The sequence below is a fragment of the Rhagoletis pomonella genome, unplaced genomic scaffold (assembly GCF_013731165.1).
Source record: "Rhagoletis pomonella isolate Grant_MI unplaced genomic scaffold, Rhpom_1.0 Rhpom_scaffold_00004, whole genome shotgun sequence".
Lineage (NCBI taxonomy): Eukaryota > Metazoa > Arthropoda > Insecta > Diptera > Tephritidae > Rhagoletis > Rhagoletis pomonella.
In genome coordinates, this window is record NW_023458558.1 from 701,602 (window position 1) to 718,005 (window position 16,404).

A 16,404-nucleotide genomic window follows, 5' to 3' on the forward strand; every position below is an offset into this window, starting at 1 on the left:
GTTGCATTTTTTGGTTTATTCGAGTAGTTTATGTTTTTTGTTAATACTATATTTAGTGGGCGTGCTGCTATTCGGGGAAGAGAAAGGTTCACAGCAGGTTCACGTGCAAAGTACATACACTCATCCATATGTACATTGTGTATATCTGCGTGAGTAGATAGATATGTACATATGTACAGTCGTTGACCGGTAACTAGAATTCGCTTTTTGCCAAGGCTCGTTTGGCACAATTCAGTTTTTGTGCAATCTCCGAGGCAGGTTGCGTACATATGTCCATAGGTATGTATGCATTAATGTATGCTTATTCATTCGTACATACAAACAAAGTGGGCCGGTCCTATTAATGTGCCTCGGTTTTGGCACAAGTGTATGCATCACTCTGTTGGCTGTTGGTGTGTGTTCACTTACATACATACCTGTCCAAATTAGAAAGTAAAACTGTTTGAGCTACAGATCGATAAGCGAAGAAAGCTTGTCAGTCAGCATACATACATATATGGGATGAAAGGAATATGGCACAAAAACTCACATACATATGAACATGTGTACTTCCATATGTACATATGTATTTACGCATTTACTTATTCTAAGCACTTTTTGCTCTTTGATACTTTATCCACCATACCGAGTCTTCTGGACTCTTTTTGGAAGAAGACTCACGGAATTTCATTGAAAATTACGGAAGTAGCATAAATGTTTTAAAGGGAGCAGGTATTACTGGAATCTTCGAAATTTAAATAGTTTTCAGTGTTGAAAAGTCCCCATATCTGCGCAACGATCAAGCTACGCCACTACAGTAGTTTCATACTTTATATACGAGTATCGTGGTCGTAATTAGCGTTTTGGATATGAGAATCCTTCAACTTATTTGTAAAATGCGTTTTTTTCATTGTTAGACGTACCTACATTACTTAAATGGGAAGAAATAACTCCACCAAAAAATTCAGCCTTTAGGTTCCGCGGGGCTCGAGTTTACTTTTTTTTATTAACGACTAATAAAAGCTTGTCTTTAAAAGTTTTTGCTTTAATTACATACGACCTTTTTATGTATGTATGTTACCGCATATCTTTGGACCACGTGACTACTAATTTGGTTAAGTTCCCATCTTTGGATCACGAAGAATTTAACGGTATACCTAACTTTTTTTTTATAAGCATTGGAGTCGGTTGCTACTGCTAACGGCATGAAATGAAACAGATTATTTGAATATTCAGTGTTTAATTGGAACAGACACATTAGCACATACACTGTACGTAAGTACGTAAGTGTGTATGTATGAAACATGATACATATGTATGTCAATAAAACAATATAATGTAAATGTACATGGCAACTAGAATAAATAATAAATGTATAAGGAAAAACTCTAAAGCTAGTGTGAAGAGTACGAGAGGATTCGCGACGCTGTAGGCAATTAATATAAACATTTCGAAGAAGCTTAACTTTTAGCAACTGTTTACGTCATATCTATAGTTTTCTATCTATATATGTAGTTGGTTAGTAGACGATTATGCAAGCAGCGCACGAAGGGTTCCTCTGGACTAATGTGCTCATTTCAATTACTCCTGGATAAAGAGTGACAATTGCTTGCTGCGAGAGCTTTCAAATCGGTTTGGTGTTTTAATGTCCATCAATGCAATTAATCCAATCGACAGAATGCCAACTAGGAAAAGTGTTACTAATATGCCAGCCCAAATGGGTGCAGTGGTAAATCCAACACAATCGTAAACGTCGCCAAAGCGCGGTACTCCATTCAACCAGGGCTGGACCTAAGCATGTACATACATATATGAAAACAAAGAGACCGTTAAATATATAGAAATTTGCATTATCAGTGTATTGCTAGCTACCTGAAAGTCACTTATGGTAAGACTGTCGCTCTCGTTGCCAAATTGTAAATTACGCGAGGAGCAGCGGTACGAGAAGCCAATAGGTGCCGAAGGAATGCTGTAGAGCGTACCCACAACAGGCAAAACCGATTTGTATTCATTGTACTCAACTTCAACGGCCTTCATGTACCAATAACCACGACTCAATGTAAAGTTGAAGCGCAAGAATAATTTCTGTGTATCCACCGAGAAAATAATGTTGAGACGCCCGTAGCCCTTTCCCCTTTGATCATCGAAGGTGACATCCTTGTTGTGCGACACAAGCTTAGTGTTGTTGAGCTTGCCGGCGATGTTTATTATCGGAGCAGAGGTTACATATAATACAGCCTTATGACCTGAGTAATTAAGAGGGAGATGTGAATATTACTTAAATGTTAAGCGACAATATACCGGCCGAATAAGTGATACATATGTACATATGTATGTGGGTGGTTGAGATGCGAAAGCTATTGTGTGCAAGCTAAATAAAAACTTAAAATAAGACTGAGAACCGTTGCATAAAACGTTTTGTTAAAGAAGCATACCTAACAATAAATACTAAATGGTAGTTGCATTCAACGGTTTATCTGTTAAACCAATGAACTTACAGTAATGAATGAAGTAACGAAAATGAACGCTTGGACCAAAATTCTCAACAATACTCTTCATTTCGTACCCATATTGCGATCTTTTAGATAAATTGTATATGATCGAAAATAAGTGGCAACCCTACACTATTATCCTAAGGGATAACACTTTGTATACAAGGAAGGCATATGAAATGTATGATGAAACAAAAACACCTTTTTATTAAGCTTGTAAATTTTAAATTTTGTTTTTGTGTTTCATCATACATTTCATAATTAATAAGAGCTTGTGTATATCGTTTCCCTCCTTCGGAAAAACAAAAAGGAAAGCATTGTTTAAGAACCTTCTCTTGGTGCACATCAATAGTAATATTTTACCTTTTTTTCTAAACAAAAAATTCAATAAATATGCGATTCAAAATAGGTGGCAACCCCACTAAAAATATGTTTGAATTAGGGGTTTTTAAAATACCTTCCATTTGATACACATGCTATGATGTTTGAATTAATTTGTAATTAATTTCGAATAGGTGGCAGCTTTATACGAGTCTTGGAATGGGTTACTCGCATAACCTCAAAACTCAAAACATTGTCTGTGTACAAAATTCATCAAATTCTTTAGAGCGTTTCCGAGAACCCTATGGCTATATATACACATATGCAAGAATTCATCTTTTAATGAAATACGATTTAGGAGGTGGTATGGAAAAAAACCGAGTGGGCTTGAGCTCATTTGCTCTCCTGCCAGATTGTCAGGCCACTTGCTCAATTTGGTGAATACCACTATTGATTTTCTTTTCGTGTGTAAAATTGACTGTCGCACGGTGTAATAAGTAAATAAAGATTTTAATGTTCTCACCAACTGCTACGTAAATAAAGGTTTTGTCTTCTTCCTCAGCGGTTGGCGTTTGAGAGGTCGTTGTGGCCCCCCGCTCCTCCTCTGTGCGTTCGTCACGATCTTTGGCGTCCCTTTTGGCAATATAATGTGTGTCCTCCTCCCGACTGGCTAAAATGCCCAGTACCTCGCCTTCACCGTAAATGGCGACAGCGTCATCGTATCCAGATATGAGTACTTGATCTTCCTCCTCGGCAGATCCGGTTAGATTGATGACCTTCGGACGAAAAGAAAATTTGAAAATATACATAGATACTACCACTGCGGTGGACTAGGATGTCGCAGACGGGGGGGGGGGGGGGGTTGAATATTGTTAATCATACCCAACTGTGTACATCAACATATGAACATATGCACCTAATTGTGCGTCTGTGAAGACGTACTGATGCAAGAGCAAACATCTTTACGTGCATACATTTGTACGTATGTATGTATAGTCATACATATTTACTCGAACATTTGGCCTCTATATATTTTCGCATAATTATTTGTAAATGCATGACACTATCAAATGTGATTTCTTACCTCTATGTTGGCATTGTAGTTGAAGGGTTCAGTGGCGAGAAAATGTTGCGGCAAATAGGCCCAGGCATTACTCTTTACCAGCTGTTGGAACTTTGGATAAGCACTGCCATCCAAGCGTCCGGTGGCGTTTCGCACAAAAATCACAATCGCTTTGACGTCCTGAAACAAATTGGTGAGGTCGTCCTCGCTTGCTTCGACAAGGGCGCGCGGTTGTAAAGCAACTACGCTTTGATGCCCCCAAAATAGGTACGGGCCACTTAGAATGGTGGCGCTGCAAGTCGTAACGGCTAAACTCAAGTAAAACGCTAGAAAAACGCAATGCATTATTGAATTCAAATTTGTTAAGTTTTAATGTACTGCTGCTTCACTCAATGGCCAGAGAATAATTTTTCACGAATGTTGGCTAGTGCACACTTGGAACTTGTGTTTTGTAAAAAAAATCGGTCCGTTTCCAATCGATACTAAGGGCGAATGTTTTGACGCAGGCGCAGTGCATTGGAGAAGCATAAAAATTAATAGTACATAAATACATACATACATACATATTTCCACATGAACTTAGAGAAACTTAGGGTAGATGATTGCCCACACGATTGAGGGGTGACAGAATCACAGCAAAGGAGGCGCTCTGCTTGATGTGTTGCAGAGAGAATTTATAAATAAGTTGTGTTTATTTGTTTATTGAGCGAATGGAAAAATATACAAAAACGGCAGATAGTTAATAAAATCGTGCCCACACGCACACATGACATCACATTAAAGTCCTATATTAATATAACAAATTTATTGCTGAATACTATAGGTATACATAAATAAGTTTTTTACGATCCAAAATGCGAATATGAGATAATTTGGAAAAGATGGAATGTTGGAACTGTTGGAGAAACCGCCGGTGAATGACTTAGTGCCTGAAAAGATTTTTAGCATGAGATTATTCTTAAATTTTAGTTAGATTTCAATATGAAAATGAATATATATCGTATATTTATTTTGATTATACAAAATTTGCTGAATTACTAAAATACCAAGTCTTGCACAATTGCATGTTTTCCACATGGCCGTTACGCTCAAATTGCACTCGAAAGGGATTTATGTACGCGCATTAGACCGCATCACAATAATCAGATAAAATTCTTTCAAATGTCTGCAAATATCAACGGTAATAAATAGCACGAATATAAATTCAAAACCTTTTGTTTTCGATGTATTGAAATCATTTTTAAAACCATTACAAATCGAAGCATTTGGATATCATTGCTGAAACACTTAGGGCCATTTTCCAGACCAAGTTTAAACTTAGATCACGTAAACAGCGTTTGGATTTTATTATTGAATATTACTGAACAGCTGGCTGACATTTGATTGGCTTGGCTTAGTTTAAACCAGCCAGCTCGAGCCGAAGCCATGCAATTTAGTTCGAAATCGATTGGAACATTTAACATTTTTTTTCTGTCCACATATCTGATACGGTCTAATGTACATTCAGGTTCTACTAGTATTTCGGTTTACTTACGTTTCTCATTCGGATCTCTTACACCACAAGTTCTGTATGAAATTGTGGCCTTTCTCTTAGCATTCACGTACCCTGGAATGAATAGACTGGGAGCATCCAGACGTCCGGCGGCTATAAGTCGTGACATGTCCTATGGAAAGAGTGAGCAAACATTATAGAACTGTTTTTGCAATAACTTAATAGTTAATAGTTTCAAATATTGATCTCTCATGAAGAGCCTTTAATGTAAAGAAATCTGGCTGTCTAGCATTGGAAGGAACAAATTTAGGTACATGCAAATGTATGTACACTACCAATACTTACAGATTCCCCTAAATTCCGAAAAAACTAAGTTATACCTAATTTCGAATCAGTGGCGGATCCAGCGGGGGGTTTTGGGGGTTAAACTACGTGTCAGTCAGTGGCGGACCCACGGGGGAGGGGGAGAGGGCGTTTTAATACATAGACGTCATATTATGCATACGTATGCGTCATATTAAAACACCCCCCGTGGGTCCGCCACTGACTGACACGTAGTTTAACCCTTAAAACCCCCCCGCTGGATCCACCACTGTTTCAAATGAATAGTAGATTACCAGTTCTAAACGATGTGCCAGGGGCCCTTTGAAATGTATTATCATTTGTATGCAAGCGCCGCCATGCAACTCCTTGGTTTTACGCGCATCCACGTCCAACATCCATTCTGGTATACCCATCACGGAACGCAGTTCTTCCAGAAACTGCGCTCTGAAGAGAAACATGCAACATAGATAGACATTAGGAAAGATCAGACAAATTAAAAATTCTGTACAAACGGGACGTACACAACAAATCTTGGTGGTTTCTGCAAATTAACATATTTGAAAACATTATGATCTGGCTCAATGTTAGCACAGGCAAAACGCTCCGAAGAATGATCAGGGCCAAAGATCACAATAGAACGGCCTATTGCTCCCACAGGGCGTTCGAGCGGAAAGTTAGAGTCTGTAAGAACGACTCGTTCAACACCTAGGTCTACAACAACCGAGGGAGGGATAGAGAGAGAGGGAGTTATGTGACGAAATGTGGTAAGTAGCATTAGGTATTTTAAGATCATATGTACTTATGGTTCCAAGTCGCGCGCCCACATCGCCTACATAACAACGTAATGGATTATCGGGACCACATTCCTGCTCGTATAAGTCACGCTATAATTTAAAAAGCATCCATTATAAGTATACGTGTCTATATCGAGGGTACTTTGGCAAAACCTCGTATCTCAAAACACTCTCAAACAATACTCTCTAACAAAAATCTCTCTATTAAATAGTAACAGAAATAATGTGTAATAACTTTTATACTGACTATTAAAGATTAAGTCATTTTTGGTTAATTAAGAATAATATATAATGAATGGTGGTAATTTAAGGACTATTTTGAACTAATTTTAAGAGATAAGAAGTAGTAGTGATTTCTGAGATACGAGGTTTTGCCAAAGTACAGTCAATATGTATATTAGCCAAGTTGTGCTCACATTAAGTGGATCTGCCAGTTGAGTGTAATACGGATTCCAAACATATCCACCGGCAACACATCGTGTAATTGTGGGTTTTACAGCTGCGTCTACCCCAACAGGATTCACATATATTTGCCAGTTATGGTTATAGGTCTGAATATAGAGAGTTCTTTACCGCTTGGCTCCAATTTATTCCATCATTTATTCTTACCATATTTCTATCGTTTTTTCCCGGATGTCGTAATTTTACCTCGACAACCGTTTCCGATTGGCTGCCGTCGATGTGTATCAGCTGTGTCATTTTGACATAACCATAAGCATAACCAGTGGGGTGGTGAAACGATGCAATGGCACGTATCTCTCGCGCTTCGCTAGGACTGTAACCACGCTCCAAAGTACTACAAGCCCAACGAGCATTTCTGCGCTTCTTATGTATCACTACTGAGCGCCCGATAACACTATTGTAACCGAAAAGTGGCAAGTTGGTATCATTGTAGGTATCTTCGAACTGGGTGACGTCATCAAGAGTCCCGAATTTGCCACTCAAATCACCCATTTCATATTGATCAGTCGTCCCTTGTCGTGGAGGGGGCGAGTTCTTTGCATTCACGTTGTAGGGGTTCCAGTGCCCATAAAGAGTAGTATCTTCGCAGGGAAATTCAAGATTCGCTTCAACCGGTGCCTAAGAAATTTCCCGAAGTGACTTGGCTTATTATAACTTCAATTACATTTCTCAGATTTTAAGTACTTACCATATGTATGTGATAACCGCTAGTTTCTTTTAGGCCCTTTAACTGGACCTCGATATTGCTGATGTCATATTCCGACTGCTGTGTGATCTCAAGACGTCCGCTTACAGTCAACTCATCACCATTGGCATACCAATCTTTTGCCACTACTTTGCGCCGAAAATGCCCGATGATGCTACATTATTCAAAACACATTGAAACCCTTTCAACCCAAAGAAACCAAGTTTTCACTTACGTTGAACATGCAAGCCGTTCGCCCCGTGCCTTTGGACCAAAGTCGTCATAGATTACTAATGATTTGCCGAGAATGCTATGTCGCCCAGACAATGGTAAATTTGTATCGGTGAACATAAGTCGGCTTAAGCGCTCCGCATTTTTCTTTCTTCCTGCTATTGTCAAAGCTCCCACGCGTGAGTCCAAGGCTCCCACACGACACATGGCCGGTAGATGCGGCTTACATAAATCGTCAACTGAACGATTTCCCCACTGAACTTTGTGTGGATTATATACGTTTCCTGCAGAGAGACAACGGTTCTGCCAATCGTAAAAATCTTTGCCAGGTGCATTAGTATGTATGGCCCAGCGATGCTCAAAGGTGTTATTTTGTGTGGATCCATCGGCGTGTATAAGGTATTCGAATATAACTGAGGTGTCCTGCCATGGCTCTTCCGCCGGTTGCCGGAAGATAACTCTGCCCACCACGGGATAGCGCAGCAATACTTGTGCCGTAACCATTGGTTTCTGATAGATACCGTTCTTTCGATATTGTGTTATTGTCGAACAACTCCAAGGTGCTTCAGTGATGTTGTCAACATTGGTGCGATTGTACGTGAAGATGACCATACCGCGATGCGCGATGCTGTTAAGACCCTGTAACGGTAAAAATGTGTCCCAGTAGAGACCACTTAGTTCTGAACTAACGCCTGGCAGAAGGTAATTGTGATAGTAGTCCTTATTGCGGCTCTGTAACTTTCCACTTAAATCGCCAATGGGGTATTGATCTTGGGTACCAAATCCCGGCGGTGGTATAACTTCCTTGCCGAGAGCACGTGGATTAAAAATATTTCCGGTAGACTCACAATAATCGGGCGAACCTTTACGATGCGGGATGGTTGGAAGAGAATGTACCCGAAATGCGGAGACGTCCTCAGCGAATTTTCGGTTTACAAAACGTGCTTGTTTACCAGCTGACTCGATTGTAAAATTGAGAAAGGTAGGATCGAAACGGGAACGTTGAGTAAAAGTTATTTCTCCTTTAATGCCGCCAGAGTTCAAAAAGGTTCTTGGAAGAAAGAAAATAAGGAATGACAATTAGGGTTTGGAACCTAAAAGCAAGTTATGTCCGCAATTCCTACTTGTATGTCAACTGCTGCACATGACGAATTTGTGTACATGCCAGGAAATTGTCTGGATGTTGATCATCGAATAGCACCAAGTACAGCGTCCGATGGGGTATCGATAAATCAGAGGGCAGTAAAACAAATTTATCATCTCTATATGTAGCGCGCTGCGGAGAGATCAACGCATTCTTTGCGACGTTGATCTTTCCCAATCTGGCGTCGAGATCACCAATACCCTTGTTCTCACCGTAGCCTTGAGGATCGAAAACTAGCTGCAGGAAATTGCAGTTGTCTTCGGTGCGATGATGATCGTTTTTAAATATATCCGTTACAAAAATTTTCCAGCTATGACGTGTCATCGGCTTGCTGGAGTGGTCATCAGAAGTTTCGGCTTGTATATGATAGAGATCAGAATATATGAGTGTATCTCCACCCGCACCTTCTGATGGTGCTAACCAACGAAAATGTACAGAGCCGGCGATTGGCGTGTTGAAACGGGCCTCTGCCATATGCTCCACTGACATCTGGATCGTGGTAATCGTGGCGCAGATGCGGACATCCGTATTTGCCTCCGTAAGAACGAGAGATTTCCCCCAAATTCCCAAATCGCCTGAGGTAATCAAAGAATATTATAGGGTCTCAATGCAACAGGGTTCGTATTTTCACATACGTACATGCGCGGCACATCCTAAAATTTTACGCTCACACACGTTTGCTGTGCATATAAAAAATTAAAAACTTGCTCACATCACATGTGTGTGCCGTTTGGTAAAAAGTACAGGCACATGTCGTCGTCTGGGTAAAAGATTGTCGTATGTTAATTTCGGTAGGTTGTGGGAAATCGCGATTGAAGTTTGGAATGCAATTTCTCAAAAAGGCGAATATACATTTTCTCCAAAGTCTCTGAAAATGTTACTAGTTCACCAAATTCTGACATTATTTAATTTTTAATGTTTATTGCTAATTAGTTTTAAGTTTTTAAAGGATTTTCTTTAGTAAAATTTTGTCGTAAGCGTCATTTGTCCACAATTTTCAGCCACTTTGTATGAAATACGACAAAATGTGATCAAAATTTCTACTAAATTAACGACACTTTTTGTTATTACCTCGCTTCTACTAGCTCGGGATGTAACTATGTAATATTGATGCGCCTAAAAGATGCTGCGATTTCAATTCTCAATTACATGCCTGATGACAGTACGAATTTAAATTGCTTTAAACTTCCGCTCTTAAAACTTCCACTTGTACTGTAACCAGGTTACTTTAATAGCGAGGTTTTAGTTTTTTAAACTATAATTTTTTTTTTACTCAATATCTCGGAAACTAAAGGAGATATCCAAAAAAGGAGAACGCCATTTCTAAGATATTGACTATGTAGTTTAATATGACTGCATCCCCATCTAAATTTTTACTAAATTATCGAAAAAATTGTAGTCAATATCTCGGAAACTAAAGTAGATATCTAAAAACTGATAACACCAATCGCAAGACCTTATTTCAATATATATATAACTGCATCTAAAACTAAAAATCGTCAAAATGGCGCTTACGACAATCTTTTACCCAGGCGACGATGTGTGTACTTTATATTTATTTATGTAAAGCATACGCACACGCATGATAAAAACATAGCAAGGTAGAACCGTTCTCTCAATTTATCTGCCATGATTTTTTTTTGAAGTTTGCCAACATTTTAAAATCATATAAAAGTGAAAATAATAAATTGAAATTGTTCGAAATTGTTGTTGCTTGAGATTGAAAATGAAAATGTGTGTGTGAGTTTGTGAGTAAATATAAAAATTAAGTTGTTTGGAAACGTCAAGAATTTTAAAAGTGACTCTCAGCGGTTCTACCTTACTATATTTTTATCATGCGCACACGCAAGGTACATTGAACAGGTAGTATCAGTAGAGCAGCTGATTTAATTTATTTTCAAATTATTTGGTCTCGAAAATGTCAAATATTTTTAATTTTTTCTCACAAAATTTCTGAATTTTTAAAATCCATTTGCATGTGAAACCTTTTTCCATACAAAACAAGCGATTGAATAGCAGCTTTTGGAACGTTCGCCCAACTCAGCAGCACGACCGCTGATTACTGGGCCTTGCAAAGGATGGATCAATGCTTCGAGAAGCAAACAAATTTACTAGGAAAGAAAGTTGCATCAATTTTTATTTTTTCCAATTTCAATTTTTTATTTTTTATAATTTTTTGTATTTCACATGGCACGCTTTGATTTAGTAGAAAAAATTCAGAACAGTTTTTGACACTTTCGATACCAGAAGCAACAACAAAATACACGCAAATGTTGTTTTTGCTCTACTGATACTACCTGTTTAATGTGCCTTGCGCACACGTGTGTTCTTTGCGTAGAGAAACTCATTTACTTCGAATTCTAACTCAAATCTTAAAATAGTTTTTAATATGTTTTCTGTCATATAAAACACAAACAACATATCAATTTTTATTGAATTTTTTTTTTATAAAAAATACCGTTTTATAAAAAATACCGTTTTATAAAAAATACCGTTTTATAAAAAAAATGTATTTTCAAAATATATTAAGTGCATGTGCAGAAATTTGTACGAAAATCTCCACAAACACATGTGCATGCGCTTAATAACAAACAGCACACACTTTTCTATGAAGAGAGTTGGTTTTCCACCATGATTAAATTATTAAACGTTTTGTAAGCCAGCAAACATTTGTAGTCATAAATGAGTCTATAAGGAGTCCTATTTCGGAGGCATTACGCTCATAATGAACTCATTTAAGAGTCCGATATGAGGGTGTTTCGCTTCCTCCGAAGGTCGGCTTCTATGAGCTTAAATTCATACATCAAATTAGCCTCAATATCAGTCATATTGGACTGTTGTTGGCCTCATACACGGCTCATTTTGGACTCTTAAAAGAATTTTTGGCCACATATATGAATCATTTCAAACTCTTTTTGAGGCTCTTATCGGCCTCATAAATACTATGTTCATACGGACTTTTATTTTAGGTTGTTCTTTAAGTCTTATTGAACGCACTATATTTGCAAAGGCATTTAGCAAAATTTCCTTTCAAGTAACATACATACATACTTACATAAGTGCATATACACATTGCAAGATGCGTTAAATAGCAGCAGCTGCAGCTAAAGTTTGCTCATTTTTTGTTTTCTAATTAATTTAAATTTCTGTATAAACGAGTTTAGATATACATTTCAAATCTTTATTGTTTTTTATTGGCACAAGATGCTGGCTCATATCTTGGACCATATATGAATCCTAAAAGGTTTTCTTACCTACCTAGGACTCCTTTCGGCCTCATATACCCTGAACGCTCAAAATATGTTTGCGGGGAAGTAGCTTTTTTCTAAAATTTGACACTCCCACCCGGTGATTTTGTTTGAAAGCAGGAGAAAAAGGTGAAGAATTCAATCACCTTTCAAAAAGTAGCGAAGTTCCACCAAAAGTTGTTCACAATAGTTCATGGTAATATTTGCTTTAATTATTTAATTAAAACCAGCTTATTTACCGCGAATATAAATTAGTTTTTCTCTCTGACGTCAGGATTTTTGTAAAGGGACTTTGAATTTAACATAAATATGATTATTAAAAAAATTATTTAAAAAATTCGGTAAGGGTACCATTTAAAAGGAAATTTTCTGTAGAATTACAACAGAATAAATTTTTTGGTGCATAACGACGAATGGGTATGGAATAGTCCTTTACAAATTTTGTGCTTAAATATATTCTTGAAAATTTGCAATATCTTTTTTTTATTATTGTTTGAGGACTAACATTCGCACGACCTCATCGCCGAATTTCGTCCTGCAAACTTTATTAACTTAAAATATAAATTTTTTTAATCTCATTTTAATTACTTACTCGTCCTTGTAAACCAAAAAAAAAATTATTGTTTTTAAATTCTACAGAATTTTCTCTCGCATATTGTTACTCTACATTGCACTGCTTTTTTTAAATAATTTCTTGAATTAATCATATCTTTAAAATTTCAAAGTTTCTTGAAAAAAAATCCTGACGACAGAGTGAAAAACTAAAAACGCAGTTTTCCTATATTTGGCCCATAGTTTCGTGACTATTACCTTGTTTATAGCGACACATAAAGCGCTTTGACCAAGTTCGCTGTGATTCAAAATGGATGCATAAACCAACTTTCAATACGCTCAGAAATTCGAAAGTGTATTGACTCGAATTTGTTTTCAAAACTTTGTCGGTTCGGTTCAGCGGTTCGAACCGTTTTTGCACTTTTGGATTGGTTCGTCAAAGCGGTTTTTTTTTGGTTTTTGAACCGGGGTTTCGGTTCGGTTCAACGGTTCGAAAAACAAACAAGTAATAAAGTCTAAGTTCGGGCGGAGCCGAACATTAAATACTCGTCGCAAGTATTAAATATATGATTTTCACCTTTCCGAAAGCCACCACAACATGGTAAGCCGGGGTGTATCAATTTTGAGTAATTTAGCGTCCTTAAATTTCGAAATATTGACGTTTCAAGCATTTCTGAAATTTACCGTTATATGAAAAGCGGCCTCAATTTTAGTCTGATTTCAATAATTTTCAACGTTTTGCTTTTATTTGGCAAGCACAATAGCCATACCGAGTTTGGTATAAATTGGTAGACCGGTTACCGGTATATGTGATCATAAGTGGGCGGTGCCACGCGCGTTTTCCAAAGTTTTATCATAAACGTATTTCTTCTGTCTTTCTGTCACATGGTAGGTATTACCATGTTTAACAAAAAGAAAAAAAGTGGGTACATTTATCTATTAAAACATGGTTGAAACGAACCTTTAAACCTTTATGGAAAGTGGTTCGGTTTTCGGTTCGGATCAAAAATTTGTGGAAAATTTCGGTTCGGTTAATGGTTCAGTTAATTAATTGAAAAAAACGGTTTTCCGGTTCAAAACCGGTTCGGTTCAAAACCGGTTCACGTCCCTGGTTCATCAAACATTGGCTAAGACAGTCGCGATTGGCGATCTGTGCTGGTCGAACTCAGGAATAATGTAAAGGGAACGCAGGTACTGAACGATTGCGACTGGAACGCGATCTACACCGTCAAATGACAAGTTCCGTAAGTGGGCAATTACAACATCGCACCAGTGACTAAGCCGAGCCCATGGATACGGTTTGCCAATTTTATATTGCGTCAAAGTCTCATTCGGAGACACCAGGATTCTGTTGTGTAGGTCAGAGCCTAAATTCTTCCGTGGACTGTATAGCGACTGGCAGAATAAATAGGTCTCCACGAATGTCGACAATTTTTTATTATTATTATGTTATTGAATTTCTGTAGGCCAACCATTCTCACACATTTTGTCTTGTTGCCACCAGTGAATGAAAAACAAATATTTCTTCAAATTGTAGAAGGTAAAAATTTCACTACTAAAAATTTAAAAATGTTCTTAAAACTGGCAAAGAAATTTGGACAAAAAAATATCACTGTTTTTGTTTTTGGGAGCAAGGCGGGAGTGTCATTGATAAAATTAGAGTGAGGGAAAGTTTTTTTTACAAAACATTAGATTACATTATTGAATCATGTTGAATGTGTTACTGGCGTGTGCGTGAGCAGAGTATGTGCGTAGAAAGACGAACCCTGCTATGCAATAGTAGATACATATGTATGTATGTCAGTAAATCTCTCTCACCTATTAACATCATTTCCCGGTGCCATGTGGCAGTTTCATTTCCGGGTAAGACCAGATAATCGAGACTCTCATCGAAACTCAACACTTGGGCACCCAACTTTTCCAAACTGCAGCGCGACTCCGGGTCGATATCGCTATAATCCACCGGAAACTTTCTTACGCCCCAACTCCACACTTGTTCCGGATACTGAAGTGTGGTTTCTAGCTTGGCTTTTATTTCCACAGTTGTTGCATTGACTTGGCGAAAAGTGATCTCACCATGGAGACCATGTTGAGAAATGTACGCTATAAGTTGTTGCGCGCTGACTATTTACGAATGACGGATGAAAACAATAACACAATAAAAGAGAATGGTAAATATGGAAAGAAGTCAATAATAACAAAACTGAAAAAAGAAAGTTGCAATATTATGGCGAATGATGTCGTTTTTAAAATTGTATACAAATGTATGTACATACATACGTTGTATGTACTCGTAAATTTGTACATTTGTTAGCGAAACTTGTATGCATTTTTTTAAAGGCAGCTTTCGTCGATTGTTGCTCAAACCCTGCAAACTGGTTCACTTACCAACGTTTTGTGATAAAATAAAAGCTGCGATGACTAATAAAACCGAATACTTCACATTGTTTCTCAGGCTGCTCATTTTGATGTTTGGTATCGCAACGAATTATTTGTGTAACATTAGTGGAGTTTAAAAGAAATCAATGCTCCGTAATTTGTTAATCAGTTGAAAAATCAGTCGTACTTTTTTAATTCACATCGCGGCGTATTTTTTGTATATACTACAATTGGTGCGTCACAAAGCGGCGCTTCAACGTTTCTCGCCTAACTAAATCTGGTTTTCTTCATCAAACCCATCGAAGGCCTGCAACAGTCGTCTTAACAGCGCACATACGAGTAAGTGAGTGAGTTGGTGGCAAAGAAACTTGACCAAATGGTGCGGTGAGAGAGGAACTAATTGCGACTGCACTTCAGTTAAAGCTTACAAACGTTTTACCGGCTCGGAACTGGTTTTAAACACATCAGCTGATTTATTTACGCAGCTAAATATGTGGTCAGCTGGTAAATTCCAATGTTCTTTCCCACTTTTATTTAACACATTGGGCTGCACCGCTGTTCCAACAGCCGACTATATTTAACAGTTTAATTGTATGCGCTTGAGTCCCAGCTCAGAAATGTGTTCTGCGCTAAATTTAGTTTTTTGCAGCAAGGGCCGGCCATTGTTAAACTTTCACCTTTCGCAGCAGAACCGCGTATCTATGTAATTTTTTTGCGAAAACTATCAGAGCCACTTACACAAACAGTTTAAGCGTCATCCTACTACACTATGTTGGCTCGCTATTGCGTAAAACGAAATGCAAGTGATAGGTTTAGATTTCAATAATACTACGTTAAGGGCTTTTTTCGAGCTCAAATAAGGAAGATATTTTTAATTTAATTTCCTTGTGCAAAATTTGTTGTTAATTAGGTTTGAAAAATGCTCATATACGGGTTTTTGATACGAGAAATTCATTCTTGAAGTTTGTTTATTATTATCTTTGCGCTAGATGGCGCTTTAGGTCAATTTTATTTAATTTAATTGACTTGATATATACATTTTTTTCAAATAAATGATCAAATTAGAAGTGATTATCAAAGAATTTAGCCGTGATGTGATTTCATACACCGTAATTAGTACTCTCTTTGTTTCATTCTTTTGTCTACTTTTTCCTCAAACTTTCCCGCTCTTTTGCTTTTTATTTTGAATTTCAATATCATCGTCATCGTAATACATAAATAAATTGCTCACGGTGTCC

At 37.6% G+C, this 16,404-nt stretch overlaps 2 protein-coding genes across 3 annotated transcripts; both read right to left on the minus strand.

Annotated features, from left to right (window-relative positions):
- Positions 1-1,199: 1,199 nt before the first annotated feature.
- Positions 1,200-4,329, minus strand: LOC118736770. Its single transcript, XM_036466796.1, has 4 exons — positions 3,877-4,329; positions 3,316-3,568; positions 1,852-2,225; positions 1,200-1,770 (listed from the first exon to the last, which is right to left on the minus strand). The coding sequence occupies exons 1-4, from the start codon at positions 4,198-4,200 to the stop codon at positions 1,561-1,563; spliced, it is 1,161 nt and encodes a 386-aa protein (XP_036322689.1). The 5' UTR covers positions 4,201-4,329; the 3' UTR covers positions 1,200-1,560.
- Positions 4,330-4,363: 34 nt separating this feature from the next.
- Positions 4,364-15,615, minus strand: LOC118736768. Of its 2 annotated transcripts, none has more exons than XM_036466795.1 (12): positions 15,176-15,615; positions 14,606-14,911; positions 8,968-9,562; positions 7,848-8,894; positions 7,616-7,787; positions 7,075-7,545; positions 6,882-7,016; positions 6,471-6,555; positions 6,193-6,382; positions 5,965-6,115; positions 5,390-5,519; positions 4,364-4,504 (listed from the first exon to the last, which is right to left on the minus strand). In XM_036466795.1, exons 1-12 carry the CDS (start codon positions 15,249-15,251, stop codon positions 4,389-4,391), a joined length of 3,474 nt encoding a protein of 1,157 aa, XP_036322688.1. In that variant the 5' UTR covers positions 15,252-15,615; the 3' UTR covers positions 4,364-4,388. The 2 variants fall into 2 exon arrangements, with proteins under 2 accessions (XP_036322688.1, XP_036322687.1); XM_036466794.1 differs by lacking the exon at positions 4,364-4,504 and adding an exon at positions 4,639-4,784 and having other exon boundaries at positions 15,176-15,613.
- Positions 15,616-16,404: the final 789 nt, after the last annotated feature.